At 57.6% G+C, this 21,669-nt stretch overlaps 1 protein-coding gene across 2 annotated transcripts in view; it reads right to left on the bottom strand.

Annotated features, from left to right (window-relative positions):
• Positions 1 to 21,669, bottom strand: part of RRBP1 (ribosome binding protein 1) — a 47,917-nt gene that overhangs the window by 9,818 nt on the left and 16,430 nt on the right. For both annotated transcript variants that reach the window (XM_069547762.1, XM_069547761.1), the window contains exons 2-8: positions 14,918 to 17,273; positions 5,697 to 5,845; positions 4,535 to 4,657; positions 3,829 to 3,981; positions 3,142 to 3,260; positions 2,122 to 2,275; positions 580 to 718 (exon numbers count right to left, since the gene is read on the bottom strand). In XM_069547762.1, coding sequence (XP_069403863.1) covers positions 580 to 718; positions 2,122 to 2,275; positions 3,142 to 3,260; positions 3,829 to 3,981; positions 4,535 to 4,657; positions 5,697 to 5,845; positions 14,918 to 17,252 — 3,172 coding nt within the window. In that variant the 5' untranslated portion in view covers positions 17,253 to 17,273. The remainder of the gene's footprint in view (positions 1 to 579; positions 719 to 2,121; positions 2,276 to 3,141; positions 3,261 to 3,828; positions 3,982 to 4,534; positions 4,658 to 5,696; positions 5,846 to 14,917; positions 17,274 to 21,669) is intronic.

Below are 21,669 nucleotides of genomic sequence, written 5' to 3' on the forward strand. Positions count from 1 at the left end.
ACCCTGAGCCATCCCGCCCCATAGCCTGTTTTTGTCAATAGAGCTTTCCCGGCCCACAGCCAAGCCTGTCTGTCCTGGGCTGTGTGGGCACTGTGGCAGCAGAGCTGAGCAGCTGTGACAAACACCATCTGCCCTACAAAGCCGAGATCACTACTGCGTAGCCCTTCACAGATGCTGCTGGCCACTTCTAGGACCTGCTCCAGGTCACAGCAGCCACTTGGAAGTCTGTCGAGCACAAGGCTGTGCGACCTGGTCAATGGACTGCCTGCCCTGCCTCTCCAGGGGCCCGCAGTGCCCTGGGCGTTTCACCACCTCCTGAGGGGGGCAGGTGCCCTGAGCACGGGGGACCATGGCCCACTTCTAGACCTGGCTCTGGGCCTTACTGAGGAAGGAGAAGGCCAGCAGCGGCCCTCGTGGTAGTGTCTTCTACCGGAGCCCACCTCCCACATCCAGCCCCCACGGCCAGTCCTCCAGACCCCAGGCCTGACCCCAAGCACCCCCGTGCGTCCCCCAGCAGGTGCAGGAGTCCAGGGTCCTGGGTGCTCTTGCCCCGCGGGGCCGGCCCCTCACCGCCCTCACCGGCCATCTGCTGCTGCTGCTCCCGGGCCTTCTCGGCATCTGCCCGGAGGCTGGCGTGGCTGCTCTGCGCGCGGCACAGCTCCCGGCTGACCTCGTCCAGGCGCTTCTGCAGGGCCTCCTCGCTCTCCTTGTGAGATGCCTGGGGACCAGCCGAGGGAAGGGGGCCATGAGGGTGTGGGCGGGAGGCTGGGCTCTTGGTTCTGCCATCCAGAGCTCTTCACTCCCTGCCACCCCGCACTGACAAAGCAGAGAAGCTGCCTGGATATCCAGGTCAGTTCACCCCCTAGACAAGGCCAGGCGGCCATCCTGAGCCCTGAAGAGTGGGCACCCAGGGAAGACGCTGCAGGTGAGACCAACAGTCACCCCATTTTCACTTGAGTGGGACCTGGAAATGGTCACAGCTGCTGAGCATTTCTGGGCAAGGCGCTGTCGAGGCGCCCACGTGTCAGCGTGGTGAGTCCCGGCCACCCCAAGACACAGGCACCACCATCACACCCACGTTACAGCTGGAAAATCCGGGGCCTCAGGGTCAACACTGTGGGGACTCTGTGTGACCGAGGATGGCAAGACTGAGCGGGAGGAGATGCACAGAGCCTGGGGCTTCCTGACGAGAGTGATGATGACAACTTGGTACGGGAGTGGTGGCTCCAGCCCTGGAAGCATCGGGGCACACGCACCAGGCCCTCCCCAGAGGGCCTAGTCCCATCTCACTGCTCAGGCCAGACCCCACTTTGCATCCAACTATCTGCCTCAGTTCCACCCAAACAATCCCCCTGCTTATCTGTGCCTGCCCTGGGTCCCCTGCGCACACAGCAGTCTCAAAAGACTTCTGGCCCTTTCTGTGGCACAGTGCGACGTGCTGCAGCTGAGCTCCAGTGACTGAGCAGAAGCAGCAGCCAAGCCGCGTGGGTCTCCCGGGTTCATGTGTTTTCCCGAGAAGTCACACACACAGCGGGTGACAACTGCCCTGAGACAGGCCGGCTGGGGGGTGTGAGGCTCGTTCGGCCGATGGGGAGCTGCCCGGTGCCCTGTGGGGGTTCCTCCCTTCGGGGCACAGGTGTCCCCCTGGGTAACTATGAGCTCCCGGCCACACTCAGGGCTGAGAAGGAAGAAGCCCCACCAGGTGCTGAAGCCAGAGGCTGTGTGGGGACCTGTGATGACACAGGGTGGGTGATGCCTGGGGGCTCGTGTCCTGGCTCTGAGTGAACTGGGGGCCTTGCTTAACTCTGTGCCTCCCGCTCCCTTCTGGAAAAATGGCACATAATACCAGTATCTACCCCATGGGGTTACAAGGGAAATTAGCTGAGAATTAACGCTGGGGCGTGTTTAGAACAAATGCCAAGCACACAGATGGCGCCCACTTGATGCTGACCAGGCATCACCAGTAACAAGACCTAGGCTGAGGGTTCCAGTCCCAGCCCTGCCTGGGTCTCCGACAGCCACAGTCACAGCTGAGGATAGACGACCCCGGGTGGCCGGATGGGCCAGGCGGAGAGGCCTGGCGGGCGGGGTGCACGGCATGAGGGGGCCGCCGCCCCTCACCTGCAGCTGCAGGACCTGCTTCTCCACAGCGGTCGCCTTGGCTTCCAGGGCCTTGCGCTGCTGCTCCTCCTGCCGCGCAGCCTCCGACTTCTCCACCAGCTCCTTGCTGACCTTGCCCAGCTCCTGCCGGAGCTTGGCCAGCTCTGCATTCTGCCTGCAAGACAGTCACCAGCCCCCGGAATGACGGACAGGAGAGGGCTGAGTTGGCTCCTGTGTACCCTGAGAGCTGCCTGGGGTGTTGGGGACAGGCAACCCTGAGCCCGTCCTCCGGGGCCCCGGCTCTTTCTTAAGTCGTTGCCCGAGTCTTGGACCCCACCCCGCTGAAGCCCCTCTGTATCGTTAGCCACGTGGGGTGGGATGTGTTTTGTTGAAAATGGTATTTCACGAGCAGGGTGGGTGGCTCAGTGAGAGCAAAGAGCAACACAGGCCTGAAAGCAGCCCACCGAGCCGAGAGCAACAACTGATTCCTCATGGCTGATCTGGGCCCAGACGAGCCCTGGGAGCCGGGGGGACAGGCCTCTCCACCCCGAGGGCAGGGCCGCTGGCAGGCTTGAGTCCACACACAGGACTCACCAGCCAGTGGGACCACGACCAGGCTGGGAGGCCACATAAAGTGGGAGGCTGTGCCATTTTACAGGAGAGACCCCCTCAGTGCTGCACAGAAGCTGGCTCTCGGGACCAGGCAGGCAGTCCAGGGGGGCAGGAGAGCTGAGGGGGCAGGTCCAGGCCCACCTTTTCTAGCGCAAGGAGGTTGTCAGCCTGCCACCTCCTTCCCTGGCACAAGAGACACTTCCTCATGGCAGGACTGACTGTCCAGCCAAGCGACAGTACCAGACCAGGTGAAGTAGACAGACAAAACCGTCCCCCAACCCTGGGAGGCAAGAAACCTGGCCAAGACCAGCTCTGCTCTGCTTCCCCGGGGGGGGCAGAGACTTGGCCCCCAGCCCCCGGGGCTGGGGTGGGAGGCTGGCTGGCGGGCCCTGGGAGCCAAGTGCAGCTTGGGGCGCACGCAGGGCTTACTTGCTCTCCACCTGGCTCGTGGCCTGGTTCAAGGCGTCCCTCAGGATGGAGTTCTCCTGCTGCAAGCGGGCCAGCTGCGCACTGGGGCCGTTCTCCAGCTGCTCCTGCAGCGTCCGGATCTAAAAGGGCATCCGAGGGGCATCAGAACCTCGCAAGGACAGCCACTTCGGGAACAAGGTCGGCAAGCTCACAGCTCACAGACAAAATCCCCAAGCAGAGCGCTCAGCCCAAAGCCCAGGCGTGCTGGTTCACTCGGCTGCTGACCAAGGTCCTGAGACAGCACAGAGCCCACAGCCACCCCAAGGACGCCTGTTTCCTGCTCTCTGACCCCCTTGGCACAGCCCCTGCTACCCCGGGGGCGGGGGGTAGAGGAGAGAGAGCAAGGCTCCAAGTCCTCAGGGCAGAGCTAGCCAGGCCCTCCACTGGGACAGTGCAGATTTCAGGCCCCTTGTTTTGCTGGGTCCTCCCAATCTCGTAGGGAGAAGGCAGAGCTAGCAAGACTCCAGGGTCATGGAGAGGCTGCAAACTTGACCGACAGGCCCCTAGAATAAGGGATGGTCATGTCCCAACGTGACCACTTGGGACTGGAGTATTTTCAGAAAGTGCTCTTTAAACACACGCACATCTCGCCAGCCAGACAGAACAGCCCCTCGCCCCGCCCCCACCCCGCCCCGTGACCGTGCCCACCTTGCCCTGCAGCTGCTGCACCTCCTTCACGTGCTCCCGGTAGCTGGCCTGCATGCGCGCCTGCACGGCCGTGATCTCCTGCTCCCGGGCTACCAGCTGCTTCTTCACTTTGGCCTCCCCGGCAGCTGCCTTGGCCTTTTCCGCTGCCAGCTCCTGGAGAAAGCAGAGGGCAGGGAGGTAGGAGTGCATCAGGTGAAACCAAGGCCAGCACCACCCAGAGCATTTGATAAGCCCCCCACTCCAGCTGTCTGTCCGTCCATCCCCCACCAAACACACCATCCCCCCTGGCTTGGAGCCAAGGCCCTAACTCAGGACAGAAACTCAGACTCCTCGTGAATGAAAGGATCCAGGGCTCAGGGCCAGGGGTGTCCTGAGGCCCAGGCCACCTCCCTGCACCTGCTGCCCCGCAGAGAGGCCGGGCACAGAGAGGATGCGACAGGCACACACAGCGCTTTGTTGGGAAAGCACGGCTGTCTCAAGACAAGGGATGTCGCCAGCCCTCAGGGACCCGGGCTTCCTTCCCAGGAGAGACGAGGGCAAAAAAACCCCAGATGAGCTGTGACAGGAGCAGCCGTGTGCCAACTGCCCCTGAGCAAGACCCCCCCACCAATGTCGGGGTGGCCCGGACCCCCAAGACGGGAGCTCATGGGCACAGCCCAGGCTCCTGGAGTCCTGGGTCTTCACTGGGCCCAGACCCCGGCCCCACCTTGTTGAGCTCCCGCAGCTTGCTCTTGGCAACGGCCGCGTCCTCCTGCTCCGTGGCCAGCAGCTTCTCCTTCTCTTCCAGCTGGCGTTTCAGAATCACCACAGGGTCGCCCTTCTGAGTGGCCTGGAGAGGCCCACAGAGCCACATTTAACAGGAGGTGAGCAGACACAGGATTTGAGCCCCAGTCCAGCCCTCAAACCCTGACCCACGAGCAAAGCCCTGGCTGGATAGTGCGGGAGTGGTTCCTTGCTGACTGCACACACACGTGGAGGGGAGGCCCCACCTCAGCTGCCCGGCCCGTCAGGCCTCGGGCCCGCAGGTGCAGGAGCTGCTTGAACCCAAAGCTCTGGACCCCGGGGGCAGTTGTGGGGAGCATGGTGTTTCCCTAACCCAGGTTGATGGTGGTCAGGGCCTCTCCTTGGCCTGCTGGGGGCCATTGGCCATCGTTCCCGGCTCAGTGCCCAGCCCTGAGCGGCTGTGTGGGGCCAGCTGAAGAGTGGAGGCCGGGCTGGGGGTGGGGGAGGGTGTATTCTGGGTGTACTGGCCTGAGGCCAGGCCTCTCTTATGGGGGTGTGTGGTCAGCATGACCTCCAGCCACTCAAGCCCAGGAGACGGACAGAAGCTCACTGAGCAAAGAGCTCCTGAGACCCCAGGGCCCGTCCCCCTTCAGCAGGGGCCAGGGCTGAAAGAACCCAGTGGCCTTGGGACAGGGGCCACCAGGCTGGCTCTCAGGACACTCCCCAGACATCTCTCACCTCTGAGGCACCACAAAATCCTCTGGCAAAATTACCTATGATGCAGGCTCTGTGTAAGGAACAAATGTGCCCCACAGCACTTCCTGGGGGCAGCTCATGGCCCTGCACCAGAGGCGGAAAATCCAGACAGGCAAGCACCTTCCCTCCTGCCCCAAGCCCTGGCCACAAACCAGCGGGCCAGCTCCTGCACCCACCTTGATGCCCCTCCTATAGTAGCGGCCGGGCTGATTTACCCAGCCATCCCAGAAAGGGGCGGCGAGGAGGCAGGTGGAGGGGTTTCAAGGACCTTCTGTGCAGCTGGGCAAGCCCCAGGGAGGCGGGGGCCCTGGGACCAGGTGGGGTGTGGGGGTGGCCCCTGGCCAGCTACCCGCAGCCGCAGTGGCACCAAACATGGCGGAGGGGCCCACCTTGTGCCATGTGTCCTGCATGATGCCCGCCTTGTCGGCCAGGATCTCCATGAGCCGCTGGGCTTCTCCCTCACTGAGCACCATGCTTCCAACAGCGGAGACCAGCGTCTTGTAGGGCAGGTGTAGAGTGCCATTGGCATCTGGGGGCCCTGTGCATGAAGGGGAGGGTGGGTGTCACACACGGGCACAACAGCCAAGCCCAGCATACCCCGGAACGGGAGCCAATTGGGGTCCTGCCCAGACAGCGCAGAGATGGTCCCCAGTAGAGAAACATTGAGTGTCCCTGGGCTGGAGGAGACAACCCCTGACCTTTCCATCATCAGGAGCAGACATGGCAAGGTACAGTCTCCCCAGCCAACAGCCCAGTCCAGCTCTGGCTCGCACCACCCAGAGAGGCTCACAGCCCTGCCAAGACCCAGCCCCGTGGCTCTCGGGTCCAGACTGACCAGCGAGCCCATCAGCCCGATGGCTGCAGCCCCACATTGAAGAGGGGGAGGCCACCTCCCACGTGTCCCGGTCTAGACCCTCTATTTGCAGCTCTCCCCGGATGCAGAGTAAGGCAAGTTCCAGGAGGGATGGCTGGGCCAGTCTCATCCAGGCCTGGCCACCTGCTGGGCCAGGAGCACCTAACCTGCTAGAGGACACAGCGCCAGGTGCCAACAGCCAGCTGTCACCCCTGGATACCCCCAACATCCCCACAAGAGCTCCGCTCTCTCACAGGCCCTCATGCAGCCCCAAAGGCAAGACGGAGTGAACAGGGACGCCCCTGTTCTCATACCGCGGCTCTAACCTGCCCTCAGTGGAAAAGAGGGCCCCAAATAAGCCAAAACAAAGCAGAGCAGCTGCCCGCAGCAGCACCTGCCGCCAAGCCCACCTCGCCGAGGATGAGCGAGGGGGAGGTTTCCATGGCAACACGAAATTCTCTGCCTGTCACAATATTTTCATCACACATGAAAACACTTGGCAGGATGCTCTTGTAAAGGGGACGAGGGAGTGGGGGGGTGTGGTTGCTACAAGCACCTTCACTTCGAACTCCTCGACCCGCAAAGCTCGGGAATGAAAGATAACCAGGCTAACGTTCAGGCCTAGAGCGCAAGGTGTCATGAAAACTGGGGGTGGAGGGTGGGGGGGAGGCGGGGTAGCGCCCTTCAGCCTTCAGTTGTCACTGAGATATGCATATTAAATAACTTTAATGGAGAACTTCTGCACCCAAGGGGCTTCCCTTGCGGCTCAGCTGGTAAAGAATCCGCCTGCAATGCGGAGACCTGGGTTTGATCCCTGGGTTGGGAAGATCTCCTGGAGAAGGGAAAGGCTACCCACCCCAGTATTCTGCCTGGAGAATCCCATGAACAGTAGAGTAGTCCATGGGGTAGCAAAGAGTCGGGCACGACTGAGCACCTTTCACTCACTCACTCTGCACCTAAGAGACAGCTCAAGGACAGCTAAGCCCAGAGAGAAGGAACCAGACGGACGAAGACCCCACAGTCAGCGCCTTGGTCTCTGGGCTTCCTCTCATCCAGTCAGTCGGACGAAGACCCCACAGTCAGCGCTTTGGTCTCTGGGCTTCCTCTCATCCAGTCAGCTGGAAGCCCGATGTTCCTGCCTGGTTTCTCCAGAAGAGGGCGCCCGCTGGGTCAGACCTGCCAGAAAGGCCTGGCTGAGGCCAGCCACTCAGACCTCCTTCCTGCTCTCTGGACTCAGAGAGGCAGGCCTGCCCCCGTGCTGCCCACACGCAGCCACCAGCCTCGTGGGCACCTGCCAGGGGGCTGGTGGTGGGAACAGGAGTGGTTCCTGGAGGGGCACACACCAGATTCTGAAACCTGGTATGAAAAGAATGTCAAGGATCTGCAATAATTTTTCATACTGATTGCAAGCTGATGTGATACAGCATTTGGGGTAAACTAGGTTACATGAAATACATTATTAAAGCAAATTCCACTTGTCTTTCATCCGCCTTTCTTAACGTGGCTCGCTGTATTTCTACTGGACAGACTAGCTACTCTGTTTCAGCCCTGGGGACCCCAAGCACTGCCTGCCCCAGAGTGCCTGTCCTCCCAGGCCCGGGAGTGGTCTGGGGAAGGGGACTCAGCAGCTGGACGATGCAGCTGTGTGTCCATAAGGAACACCCCTCCCTTCACAGTGTCACCCCATGGGTCTCACACGTGCGTCTCTTCTGGAGGGCCTGCTGCACAGACCATTCCTCAGAGTATTCTGGGAGAGTGTCATCCTGATACATGTCTATTAAAACCGTCTCACATAATTACACTAAACTGTATTAGACTTCCTAATCAAACAAAGTAATATAAAACTTGTAAAGCTATGCAGTAGTGAAGTTTACTACCTCTTGCCCACCCCAACAGAAAATTTCACAGCCTTCTCCACCACCATATAAATACTTCAAAATTATTTTCAGAGACATCACGTTATATTTCTCCATTAAGGTTAAGGACGGTACCATCTTTAGTCTCCCCACATCAGGGAAGGTAAAACTGAAAGAAAAGAACCGAGAAGCAGGAACCTGAGCCCCACGTGAGTGGCATTTATTTCTGGGTGTCAAGGTCTTCTGGCCAAACCCCCAGCCCTAAGCTCAAGCCCACAGGGGCCGGGGACCAGGTATGGGGGGCGGGCGGTGGGCAGCACACTGACCCACTCATGGGACTAACATTCCTCCAGCAAACACTCCCAGGCTAGAAAGAATCCTTGGGGCTGGGAAATCTTAACGCCCTGAGATAAATCTCTCGAAGACTCAACATCTGTTCTGTGAAGCCATAGGCCTCACCAAGACCATGTGGCCGTGAACTCCCTGAAGACAGGAGCAGCCAAGGCTTTGCGCACGACGGTCCGTCTGAAATTCCAGGTGTGGACAGGCCGGGAGGCCTAAGGGAGGGAGCTGGTGGCAGGAGGGCACGGTGGCCAGGCAGGGCCAGTGTCTCACGGCGTCAGCTCAAGGCTGAGCCTGTCCACGGGCCGGTTTCAGTCTGCAGGCCTGCAGGCAGTGGGCACCCTGTCAGAGCAAGGACCCTGGAGCCCTGGGCTTGAATTCCAGCTCAAATCCGTGCCAGCTGGGCATCCTAGGGCAAGCAGCTTCACCTCTCTGTGCCGATTTCCTCATCCATGAGGCAGGGTGACAATCACTCCTCCCCGACACGTGACAGGTTAAATGGCAAGGCACTGGGCACAGGGCAAGCACCACAGGGTCCATGAGCAGGGCCAGGCGCACCCCAGACCCAGCCCCTCCCTGAGCAGACAGCACCCCAGCAGGGAACTTATTGGAAGGGGTCCCCTTCCTCTGTCCCCCCACGATCGCCACAGACAAATCATGCCAAGCCAGCGCCAGGCACCTTCCCGGGGACAGAGCCCCATGGCCTGTGCCCCTTTAGCCCCTGCCTTGCACACAAGGTCACGGGGGCAGCACGTTTAGAAAAGCTAAGAACCTGTGTCTCCTCGGGCCCTCAGCCCCGAAGCACACACTGTTCGGATAACATGCGCTAGCCTCAAATTCCAGAACTGCACTCCCGTCTGTGACCACGCTTGGAGGCTTAATCACCCAACATCACGCCAGTCCTGCAAAGAGGGCATGGGAGTTTCCCTCTCGGGGTCCCTTGGGGAGAAGCCCGTGAATGGTCTCAGCCAGTGGGCGCTCGGCGGGCTCCCCGTGCTGCTTCAGTCCCTGGAAGCTCTGCCCTGCTCATGCTCGGCTCAGCCCATGACAGGGTGACGTCGGAGCTGCTCCAGGAATCACGCTTGCAACAGACGGCTGGGATCCAGCCGGGATCGTCGCCAGGCCCCAGGATGGGCATCAGGAGGTTCCAGCTCCACGCCGGCCACTGCTGCAGGTTCCTTAAGCCCTGCCTAAGGGGTCTCCCGACCGCAAGTATGCACCAACTATGTACCCTGCAGTCTGCAAAATGCAGGTGGGAGGGACTCCCAGGCAGGAGAAGGAAGGAGACCCCAGACACGGAATCAACAGAGCCCCAAGGACCCCTGGGAGCGGCCATGGCAGCAACACTGGGAGGGCCTTCATCGCAGGAGATGCTCGTGCCAAATGCTCTGGGCAGAGAGCAGCGAGGGCTGGGGCTTCAGGAAGGGAGGGAGCAGCAAAGACAGGCACCAAAGCTGGCAGAGCAGAGGCAGGCAGGGCTACAGGGGCTCCCAGGCGTCAGAGGCCCTGCTGGTCCAGGTGTCACCTCATGGGCAAGGGAGCATCACTTGGGAGTGAGCCGGGTCTGCACCTGAGGACCCCGGGGGACCAGGCCGGTCAGGGATGAATCCAGGCCAGGGGCTGAGTGTGCTTAGGGAACTGGGCGGCGACAGAGACCCCGTGTCAACCCTGGGGCTTGGAGGGCAGGACACAGGGTGCAGTCTCGGGGCGGGGGGACATCCAGACCAGCTCCCAATGCCTCTGCACAGCTGTCACCCCAACTGTGTGGTGGGGGGCCACACATGGTCCCCTGGACAGGGGCAGAGTCCAGCCTCGGGAAGCCCTCCAGGACATCCCCAGTCACCTGAGCCATACGCAGGCCACAGGCCCAGGACCCTGGGAAGGGCCCCCTGCCCTCCCGGAAGCCAGCACTTCTCGAGCAATCGTCAGACTCAGAGACAAGACAAGCTCCTGACTCCCGCTGACCCCAAGGGAAGAGGGCGGCTCCCAAATCAGAGTGGCCGGCAGGCCACCTGTCTCCAGAAACAGGAACCTGAGCCAGCACCACCACGGCCCCCAACCCCCAGGAGCACGGACAGTGGCCGTGAAGGATTCTCCTGAGCCTTTGGGAAAGGGGTCCCCCCAAGGCCCTCGATGGAAGAGCCCCCAGATGTGGCAGAGGCGCAGCTGTGGCTCCAGCCGGGTTGCGACTACAGCAGTGGAGGGCCCCGGGCAGCACACAGATGGTCAACCGCAAGGCCATCTCAGGCTGGAGCCCAGCACCGCCCGGGCCGTCTGCCCCCCGACAGGGTGAGGGCCCTGCACGGTGGTGCGCTGGCCCCAGGCAACTGGCATCTTGAGGGCACTGGAGCAAAGCACAAGCAATGTCGAGAACAATCCTACCGGGGCTCCTGAGTTGGGCCTTCTCATCTGGTTAGAGACAAAAGTCATCTGTTGACAGACTGGGAGCTTGCCCATATAATGATGCCTCATGGGATTTTTTTTTTTAATTCTACAAATTGAATGACTTTATTTTTCTCTTTATATACTTTTGCTCCCCCCACACCAATTTTCATAAAATCCATTTTAGATCTGAAAAAAAAAAAAAAAGAACACATCACAGTATTTCTTAAAGAAATACAACCCTGGAGGGCCTGTGGGCAAGATCCTTCCTCGGGCCTGAGACAGCCATGAGGTCTGACCTACAGCCGGCAGAAAGGACGGGGGACGACAGCCTTGGGCCCCTGTCCCGGCAGCGACGGGAGACCCGGTGCTGCCACGTGTGAGAGGGCTGACCAGGAGTGACCGGGAAGTTCTGGAAGAATGTCTTCCAGCGGCTTCTCTAGCCGTGACAGTGCTGCACTGACTCGAGACTCTCTTCCCCAGGGGATGTTTTGTTCTTTTGAAAAAGAAGAAAAGGAAAAGCTGGGTTTGAAAAACTTACACAGAAAGTGAATTAAATAAAGGCTCATGAGCCGGTAGTTTTCTTCAGAGCTTCCAACCCTGAGAAACCGAGTTTAGTTTGAAAGAGAGGCTCAAGCATGGTCTCACCGGCCCCCGTCTCCTGGGGAGAGGGACAGGCACAGACGGAGACCCAGGCCCAGGGTGCCCCGCCCCCCACCACCCCTTCTGGGAAATCTCAAAACAGAGCTGAACTCTAGTTACTGCTGTCAGAGAACAGGCAGAGATACAAGCCCACCTTAGAGAATGCTGGGGGGTAAACGCATAGAAGGACGCCTGTCCTCACCCCAGGCTGGGGTGCAGCAGGACCCCGGGGTGCAATTCCCGTCCAGTCATACAGCCTGAGATGGGGCCCTGCAGACTACACACACCCGGCGTGATGTTCTCCTGGCCACTCTGGGTCACAGAACACGGCTCCACTCCTGCGTTTCTCGGGGTCTGGCAGTGGCAGGAGACCTCTCACAACACGGAGTTCACGGCCCCAGGATGCAGAAACCTCCTTTCTCTCTCATCCGACCTCAGTGCCCACCATCAGCTGGGTGCCCAGGGGTGGGGACACACTGAGAAGGACACGCTGCTTCCTTCCTCACCCTGGGCCCCCAAAGAAGCAGGAGGCCCTCTCGCTGCTCAGAGGCCACTTGGGGTCCTGAGGTAGGGCTGGGCTGCCTCCTGACACGCAAAGGGGTGCAAGCTCCACTGTGGTCCAATGAGGGCCTGTTTCCTCAACTCACAGACAAATGCGGAGTTTTTCTCTCCCACTAACAAGAATACATGTTATAGAAAAACTAGAAAGTGCAGAAGGGTGAAGGGAAGAAAATAAAAGTCACCCACAGACCTCCCCCTAAAGACGGCCTTTCCCCACGTAGACCTGTGCACATCTGACTCAGCCATCGTGGGGCCTAAGGGCACCTCCACCTCCCAGAGGCTGGCGGGGCCCAGCTGGGATGGTCTCTGGCCCAAGGTTTAGGCCCAAGTCTGCAGGATGGATGGCATTTGGCATAAAGCCAGGACACCGAGTCTAAGAGGAGGGCCGCCCAGTCGCCCTCCTGCCCCGCTCCCCGCCTCAGTGACACCCACAAACCAAGCCCCCTGGCAGCATAAGGACTCAGGCCCAACTCGGAAGGTGCCTCCTGTCCAGCCCAAACCCACATGTCCGGTTCAGGGGGCCTGGCCTGCGGCACGTTCAGGTGGACGCGAGTCCAGGAGCTGGAGAGACAGCCCTGTTAAGAGGGCCCCAAAGCACCCCCACGGCCACACATTTCCTGGGCAAGAAGCTGCTTTCCTGACCAACGCAGACGCTGGCTGCAGTGACTCTCAAGACAGCAAACCAGGGGAGGCCTGGACAGTGCCGCCAATGCTCGGGAGCTTCAATTCCAGAAATTTCTACTTCGCAAGGATTCCATGAATTCCCTCTTCTCCAGACACTGGGAAGGGAACCCAATCTTCTGTTTCATAACCAAGTGTTTTCCCCTCGTCCACACCTGGGTTCCTAACGGCCTCCAACGTCACCGCCATCTCCACACAGCCACGTGAGATGCTCGCGTGGGCTCATCACCCAGGGGACCGTCTGCCGCGCCAGGCCTTTGGTGGGCAAGGTGGACGGGGCTGTCTCCCTGAGTTAGAAACACACCTGCCTTCTGATGAAGCAGCAACACATCTAGGGCCTGACGCTATGGAGGCCCTCACCTGGTGGGACACGGGCGTCACTGCAGCAGTTAGTTTTAGCAGCAACAGAAGGGCCCACTGCTTCAGAGCATTTAAATACACTACGTTACGCTCAGGCCAAGGACGACAACGCAGCCTACTCAGGACCAGCCTTCTTCCCGACCTGCTGGCCTCGGGCCAGCACCCTATTGTCATTCTAACAGTTTGGGAAAGTGTTCACATATCAGACAGACCCCGCCTTCCAACAGTCACTTAAAAATCTATTCAGTATTCTTACTTATTTTTCCCTCGAGAGGTGACTTTCAAGCCCACTGAAATTTTGGCAGGAAGAATAATAAACTACTAAGTTAACCAGGGAGTGATAATCATTCTATCACGTATAATCTTTCTTGTCCTGAACCGCGGTATTTTTTTCCTGTTCAAATTTCCTCTTATCCTACACCTCAGGTGAGCGGCTTTGTGGGTTCACACAGGTCGGAAGTTAGGTCTTCCTCCCAACAACGCTTTTTGTTACCTGCCAATTTAGCCTTCCTTTCTAATGTGAAGTTTCTGTTTCATACCTTATTTCAAATGTCTAAGGCCTTATAGGGTCATGACAATCCCAGGAAGCTCTGATACAGGAGAAGCCAGAAAACAGACCGGCTCTCACCTACATCCCTGCCGTCTGCCTCCAGGGCCCTTGGCCCTGGGTCAGGTAGAGCATTGCCTTGAAGACAGGGAGGTGTGCTCCCTCCACCCGTGGGGCCAGGGCCAAGGCTGAGTGTCTGGGTTTTCAAAGGCCTGAGAGGTTGTCATGACCTGTGGGGCAAACGTAGGCTGGTCCCTGAACCTCACACAGAGCACAGTGTGGTCTGAGAGAATGTTCCCCCAGCAGAAAAGCAGATACAGCTTCAGAAAAAGACAAGAGAGGGGAGCCAGCTACAAACAGAGGGCCTGTCTACTTGGCAGAGGCCCCAATATTTCAGGCCCCTAAGATGCCTCACCAAGACAAATGCAATTAATCTTCCGAGTCGACTAATGGCTAACCTAAGAAAGAAAGAAATCTAGCAAGAGAAAAAGAGAGAAAGGGATGGAGGGAGCAAGGAAACACTGGACTACTCTATCAAGTGAGGGGTGGACATGAAACAGGAACTCACAGGTCGAGTTTCTACAGTGATCTGCTCTGAAAAGATAATGGGAAATCCATGTTCTATGCATTATCTAACAACATGTATATCTGATACATAATATCTATTTTAATGTTCTATAATGCTTCCTTCCACAACTGGGGTGGGAAGTAGCAAAGAGGGAAACCTGGGAGGCAGGGGGTGTGGACACCACGGCTTCTTAGGAATAGCATCCTGCTGTTATTCACTCAATAAACATCGAGAAAAGAACAAAGCTATGCTAAAGCACCGCGGGAGGCAAGAATGCAGAACAGGTTGACAGAACATGGCCAGACATTCAAGAGAGACTGCAAGACACAGAACCGTTCTCGGCTGTGTGTTGGAAGGAATCATCACCTCTTCTGAACTCACACCTTTCCCCACTGGACTTCCTCTTGTTGACTCAGCCTCAGTCTCACAACTTGCTCTGGGCAACAGGACCCTGGTTTGAGAAGTGCCTTTTTACAGCTCTGCCACAACCATGAGAAGGTCCTCTGCCCTCGAGAGTCACTGATGCCTTGGCCTGGGCCCCAGAATGAACACGTGGAAGTTGACCCAAGAGTCAACCTCTGGCAGGAGCCAAACTAGTTAGAGGTAACACAGACCAGTCAACCTCCACCCAAATCAACAGAAACATGAGCAAGATCTTGAATGACTGACGCTGCAGGACCTTCAGTTCTGGGATGTTTGTTATGCAGCCTTGTTGTGGCGATAGCTGACTAATACAGATGGCTTCCCCAAAGGGAATCTACAAGCCACTTAGAGACAGCTCGTCTCTCTACATTCATAAAGAAACCAAAGCTACTTACCAGGCTCACCCTTCTTCTTTGACCCAGACTTCTTCTTTGCAGGAGCCTCTTGCTTTGGTGCTTCCTGGCTCTGGACCACGTCTGCATTTTTGCCCTGGGTAGCTGACTCTGCCTTTTTACCCTGATTGGCAGATGCATCCACCTTCTTGCCCTGGTTGGGGGACCCTTCTGACTTTTTGCCTTGGTTCGAGGTTCCCTCTACCTTTTTCCCTTGATTGGGGGTCCCATCTGCTTTTTTCCCCTGGTTCGCAACACCCTCCACCTTTGTGCCCTGATTAGCAACTGAATCTGCCTTTTTGCCCTGATTCTGGCCTGCCTCCGCTTTTCTGCCCTGGTTCTGGGCCCCCTCTGCCTTCTTGCCCTGGTTCTGGGCCCCCTCTGCCTTCTTGCCCTGGTTCTGGGCCCCCTCTGCCTTCTTGCCCTGAGCGGGGGTCCCTTCTGCCTTCCTGCCCTGGTTCTGGGCCCCCTCTGCCTTCTTGCCCTGGTTGGGGGTCCCGTCTGCTTTTTTACTCTGGTTTTGAACCACTTCTACCATTTTGCCCTGGTCCAGGGTACTCTGTTCTTTCCTGCCCTGATTCTGGTTCCCCTCTGCCTTTCTGCCCTGATTCTGGTTCCCCTCTGCCTTTTTGCCCTGGTTCTGGGCCCCCTCTGCTTTCTTGCCTTGGTTCTGGGCCCCCTCTGCCTTTTTGCTCTGGTTCTGGGACCCCTCTGATTTCTTCCCTTGGTTCTGGGCCCCCTCTGCCTTCTTGCCCTGGTTGGGGGTTCCCTCCGATTTCTTTCCCTGGTTCTGGGCCCCTTCTGCTTTCTTGCCCTGGTTTTGGGCCCCCTCTGCCTTCTTGCCCTGGTTCTGGGCCCCCTCTACCTTCTTGCCCTGGTTCTGGGCCCCCTCTACCTTCTTGCCCTGGTTCTGGGCCCCCTCTACCTTCTTGCCCTGGTTCTGGGCCCCCTCTACCTTCTTGCCCTGGTTCTGGGCCCCCTCTGCCTTCTTGCCCTGGTTTTGGACCCCCTCTGCCTTCTTGCCCTGGTTGGGCGTTCCTTCTGCCTTCTTCCCTTGGTTCTGGGACCCCTCTGATTTCTTGCCCTGGTTCTGGGCCCCTTCTGCCTTCTTGCCCTGATTCTGGGCCCCCTCTGCCTTCTTGCCCTGATTCTGCACCCCCTCTGCCTTCTTGCCTTGGTTCTGGGCCCCCTCTGCCTTCTTGCCTTGGTTCTGGGACCCCTCTGCCTTCTTGCCTTGGTTCTGGGACCCCTCTGCCTTCTTGCCTTGGTTCTGGGCCCCCTCTATCTTCTTGCCCTGGTTGGGGGTCCCCTCTGATTTCTTGCCTTGGTTCTGGGCCCCCTCTGCCTTCTTGCCCTGGTTCTGGGACCCCTCTGCCTTCTTGCCCTGGTTCTGGGCCCCCTCTGCCTTCTTGCTCTGGTTCTGGGCCCCGTCTGCCTTCTTGCCCTGGTTCTGGGCCCCCTCTGCCTTCTTGCCTTGGTTCTGGGCCCCCTCTGCTTTTTTGCCTTGGTTCTGGGCGCCCTCTGCTTTTTTGCCTTGGTTCTGGGCCCCCTCTGATTTCTTGCCTTGGTTCTGGGCCCCCTCTGCTTTCTTGCCTTGGTTCTGGGCCCCTTCTCCCTTCTTGCCTTGGTTCTGGGCCCCCTCTCCCTTCTTGCCCTGGTTGGGGGTCCCCTCTGATTTCTTGCCTTGGTTCTGGGCTCCCTCTGCCTTCTTGCCTTGGTTCTGGGCCCCCTCTGCCTTCTTGCCCTGTGTAGAGCTAGTGGCAGGGGCACTACCTTTGGCACCCACTGGGGACACCACCACCATAGGCACCTCCTTGGGAGCAGCTTCCAAGATGGCAGCCTTTGAGGCAAGAACCTGGATGGAGTTCACTACAGAGCTGACTGCTGGTTCCACCTTTGCCACTTTTTTCTCCTTCTTCTTTTTGTCCTTTGGGGAAGAAGCCAGCTTCTCTTGGGGAGTGGCTGGTGCTGTGGCCACAGGGGCAGTGGCCACAGGGGACTGGACTGGGGTTGGAGCCACCGCCACTGCTGGCGCCCACACTGGGTCCTTGGGGACGATGGTCACGCCAGGGGTGGGCTCGTGGTCAGGTATTTTCCCGTTGGGCTTCTCCTCCTTTTTCTTGGTCTTTCCTTTCTTCTCCACTGTCTTCTCCTTCTTCTTCTTCTCCACTTTCTGGTGGCTGGTCTTCGCCATTTCCTTGCGCTGGTTGGCCAGAGCTTCTTCATATGACGTCTCCTTCATGGAGAAGGTTGAGACCAGGAAGATGCCGATGGCAGAAACCACCATGAATCCACCAAAGACCACAACCCCCAAGGTCTGAGTGTCGTAAATATCCATCCTGGCTGGTTTTCCTTTCACCTGCCAAATACATACATGGCAATTACTTTCTGTAGAAACTGAGGCATTTGACAGTCACCGTCCCCACTCGCAACACCTAACATATGGCTCCACTAATCCTTCAGACTGATAAAATCAAAGAAGAAACAAACCAGGCAATCTCTGCTGTCACCTGTTCTCCCTGCCCCCTCAGAAGCGAGCAACTTTTACACAAGCTGGGACACACGAAGCCACAGAGAGACGGCAGCAGGCAGCTCCATGACCAGGGCATGTGGCGCCCATGCAACTCAGAAGCCTGACCCCAGGTCAAGATGTTCCCCACCGCAGGGTCAAAGATGCACATGAACACAAGCACAGGCCAGTGTTAGATAACTGGAAGTGGCAAGGACGGGGTAAAAGTGCCAACCACATCAGGAGCAGGAGTCCCCCGGTCATAGGGGATGACTGTAGAAACGGGAGCACTAGGCTGATGTATCTTCTGCTTTCTCACATCAGGACAGATTTCCCCCGCCGCCACCCCAACTCAAGTTGGCTGATATTAACAATACCATGTGAGTCAAATCAAACAAAGCTGCTGGCTCTCGCTCAGTGTGCGGGCCAGTGGGTCTCATGAGCGCTCTTTCTCTGCTGCCCCCTCTTCCCCTGGGCTGATAAACACAAGTACCCACCTAGAGGCAGAGATGAGAACCTACGCATTACAATCCCAAAGGTGATCAACACGTGGTGAGGAAAAACACATGAGGAAACAGGACGTATCAGTTCTGGGAGGCCGACCAAGTAAGGCCTCGGGTCTGAATTCCACAACCAGAGGCTGCAGTGAGGGAGGGGGACAGCGCCACCAGGCCCACTCCTCACCCTGGGGAGGACCCTTTGTCTGATGACACACTCCCAACCACGAGGATGAACCACTCTTCTCGCTGGCTGGGGACCAAAGTCCACAGGGTTGGAGGTGGCCAGGTCCACACCCAACAGCTGTCAGCCGGGCTACACTTGACTTCAGTGAGGAACTCAAGGGGTCCATTTCTTGGATACACTCAACGCTTACCAACTAATTTTGCTGCTGCTATCGCAGTTCCAGTCCCCTAACCTGGGGAGGGACAGACAGAGCCCAGCTCCCCCAGGAGGACCAGCAGTGCAGCAGCTATGGGAACACGTGTGTGAGAGGCTGGGGGAGGGCATGGGGAAAGGAGGAGAGCTAAGTGGTCCCCCAAATCTCTGGAGCTGGGGTAGGCCAGGCCCAGGCTTCTCAGTGGCTTAAAACTTGAGATTTCTCTTCCTGCACGAGTGGGGGCTTCTAAACAGCCATGGAATCCAAATTTTGACATTAGGGGGTTTGAGAGGAGGGACTGAGCTCAGCATCCTATTCTAAGGAAAATCACTCTGATCATAGGAAAAACATATGACTTTGCTGTCTTTCTACAAAACCCCTGCAGGAGGAGGGCGGACTATGCCCTGCTCTCCAGGGCAGCACCTTCCTCAGGGGCAGCTGGACACTTACTTCTCCCAGATTGTTGCCGGGGGCTGCAGCTCTGGGTCAAACTCCACATTCTGGTCCGCAAGCCCGAGGGGGCTCATGGAGCCTCCAGGTCTTGGGGCAGCAAGTTCTGACCTCTGGCCGTGGGTGCCACACACACAGAAGTCAGGAGCCTTCAGGACCACACTCACAGTTGAGTGCAAAAAGCCTGGAGGGAGGGGTCCAGGAGGCGGGAGGGTGGGGACAAGAAGCTGGAAGGTTCCACCATCCCCTTCTAATCCCTGCTGCTCGGTATCCACAACTGAAATGCTGGGTCCTCACAAGGACCCCTCAGAACTCTGTCAACACAGACACGTTTCAGGTACAAGGCGATAGCATAATCATGACATCCATCCTATTCAGGTGACAAAATCCTCCGACCTACTCTGCAGCACAGGAAACTCTACTCGATATCCAGGAAAAGAACCTGAGAAAGAGTAGATACAAAAACCCTCTGCAATGCCCTTCTCCAGAGGCAGCACCTGGCCAGGGGCCCGGGGCACCCGGCTGCAGCTCTGCAAGCCCTGGGTCCCCAATGTGCCCTGGAGGGCAGGTCCCATGGAGGCCCTGGGCCCCCAGCCCCCAGAACAGGCATTGCCCTGCCCCATCTCAGCTCCCCCCCGGCACCCCCAACTTCATCCCCTTTCTAGCACCATGGATTCTGCAGCCGAGTGGTTTGGGCAGAAAAGCCATGGATGGAAAGCTGGCTTTGGCTCTCAAGTTAGGCAAACACAGGATGCAAGATATTCTCTGTGGGGCGCAGAGTGGAGAGAAGCCAGCTGCGAGAGTGTTTCCCTCTGCACGGGCAGACGGACATCTGAGGCCATCACTTCCTAAGCCTCCAAATACGCTCAAGGTCAGTCTTCAAGGTTAGCCTGCCAGGTGCTCCACACACAGTCAAAGGCCTGGCAGAAACCTCCCACAAGGTTTTAAGACTCTGCTGTGTGCCACTGCATCCTGAGTGGGCTGACCACAGAGAATCTGTGCTGTCGATCCCAGAAACTTCTACGAAATGTACATGTTTATTTACAACAGCGGATCTGCTTAGAGTGTGAAGCAGAAGGCCAGCCAGCACAGGGAGCAGATGGCCGGCCCGAGGCTCAGGAACCACTCCGGGGCTCTGTGGCTGAAACTCTGGGCCCACCTTGGAGGTGCTGAGGGCATGGCTTTCTTCTGCTCCTGGGAGTAAGGACTGGGGAACAGAGGTTGTGTGGACACCCCAAGCATGGACTACTGCTGCTGAGTCACTCGGTCTGACCAGGCTAGTGCAGTTTGGTGAGGTCAGTCCAATCCGGCAACAGGGATTTGGGTTGTTTTTGCAAAAGGACTCTCAACAGCACTCCTCGGGCTGGGTCGTGTCAACACCCAGCTGTGCAGCAGGGGGCCATGTGAGGGCACTCTGAGAAACTACAGCAGGGGGTAGGGAGGGGGGTGTCAAAGAGACCCAGCCCCATTTCCTGGGTGTAAGGTGACTTACCAGGAAGGCACAAAACTAAAACAGAATAACAGAATAAGGACGTTAGCAGATATGACTGCATCATCAAGTATTTCAAATATACAGAAGATTAAGAAAACCATTCTGAACAGCCATTTATCCACCACCCAGGTTCAGCAAATCAAAAAGTCTCCCCCATTTACTTTAGATAAACATTCAGTGTCTCATCTTTCCTTCCACAGAGGACCAACACCCAGTGTGTCCCCATGCTCAGCCATGAGTGCCCACCAGACAAACCCAGGACCACCCTGGCAAGGGCTGCATGGGACCAGCCCTGCGAGTGTCACTGGGCAATGTTTTATCCTCCAGAACACACCACTGGCCCAGGGTGGGCACTGTGCCACCAGATGCTGCCAACTGCTCCCTGGGGCAGCACGAGGCCCCATCCCCTACTCACCCTCTGGACATGTTCCCACCAAATGCCAGTGATGCTGGGCCTCCCACAGAGATGAGCACTTCACACCTCTCCTATGATGTAGCCTGCTCACATGCTTGGCCTGTCTTCTGAAGGGTTGCCTTTTTCTTTGATTTACAGTTGTCCTTTACATAGCTTGGATACGAACCATTTGTTGTTTTCAATGTATCCAAGTCTGTGGAGCTGACTCCTTGGGAAACACCCTGATGCTAGGAAAGACTGAGAGCAAGAAGAGATGGCGGTGACAGAGGATGAGACGGTTGGATGGCATAACTGACTCAACGGACATGAGTTTGAGCAAACTCCAGGAGATGGTGAAGGACAGGGAAGCCTGGTATGCTGCAGTCCATGGGGTTGTGCCAAGAGTTGAACACAACTTAGCAACTGAATAGCAAGTCTCTGGTTTCATTTCCAACCATTGTTTGTTTTTACAGTGTCTTCTTGTATCACAGCTATTGCCCCAGAGTCTGGGACTGCCCAGGTGGCACTAGTGGTAAAGAACCCATCTGCCAGTGCAGGAGATGCAAGAGACTCAGGTTCGATTCCTGGGTCGGGAAGAGCCCCTGGAGGAGGGCATGGCAACCCACTCTAGTGTTCTTGCCTGGAGAATCCCATGGACAGGGGAGCCTGGTGGGCTACAGTCCATGGGGTCACAAAGAGTCGTACACGACTGAAGCAACTTAGCACACAAGCCACAGAGTCAAAGGTAATCTGTTTCCTTTTTCTTTTAAGGAAAAGACTTTTGCTCTCCTTTCAATCTAAATAATCACTCAGTCGTGTAAAGAGGCAACGCAGTCCTAGGGGTCAAAACTTAAAAGGCACAAAACGGCTGATACAGGGTAAAAACCTCCCTATACCCCTGTCTTAGCCACCCAGGTCCCAGCCACTGGGAGAGGAGTCCTTTACTGTTTATTTTCTTCCACACACTTCCAGAAAGCTTTTCGTAGTTCGGTTTAATCACCTGGGATTTACTCTGGCATATGACAGGAAACAC

Source organism: Ovis canadensis, chromosome 13 (genome assembly GCF_042477335.2).
Source record: "Ovis canadensis isolate MfBH-ARS-UI-01 breed Bighorn chromosome 13, ARS-UI_OviCan_v2, whole genome shotgun sequence".
In the NCBI taxonomy this organism is placed as follows: domain Eukaryota; kingdom Metazoa; phylum Chordata; class Mammalia; order Artiodactyla; family Bovidae; genus Ovis; species Ovis canadensis.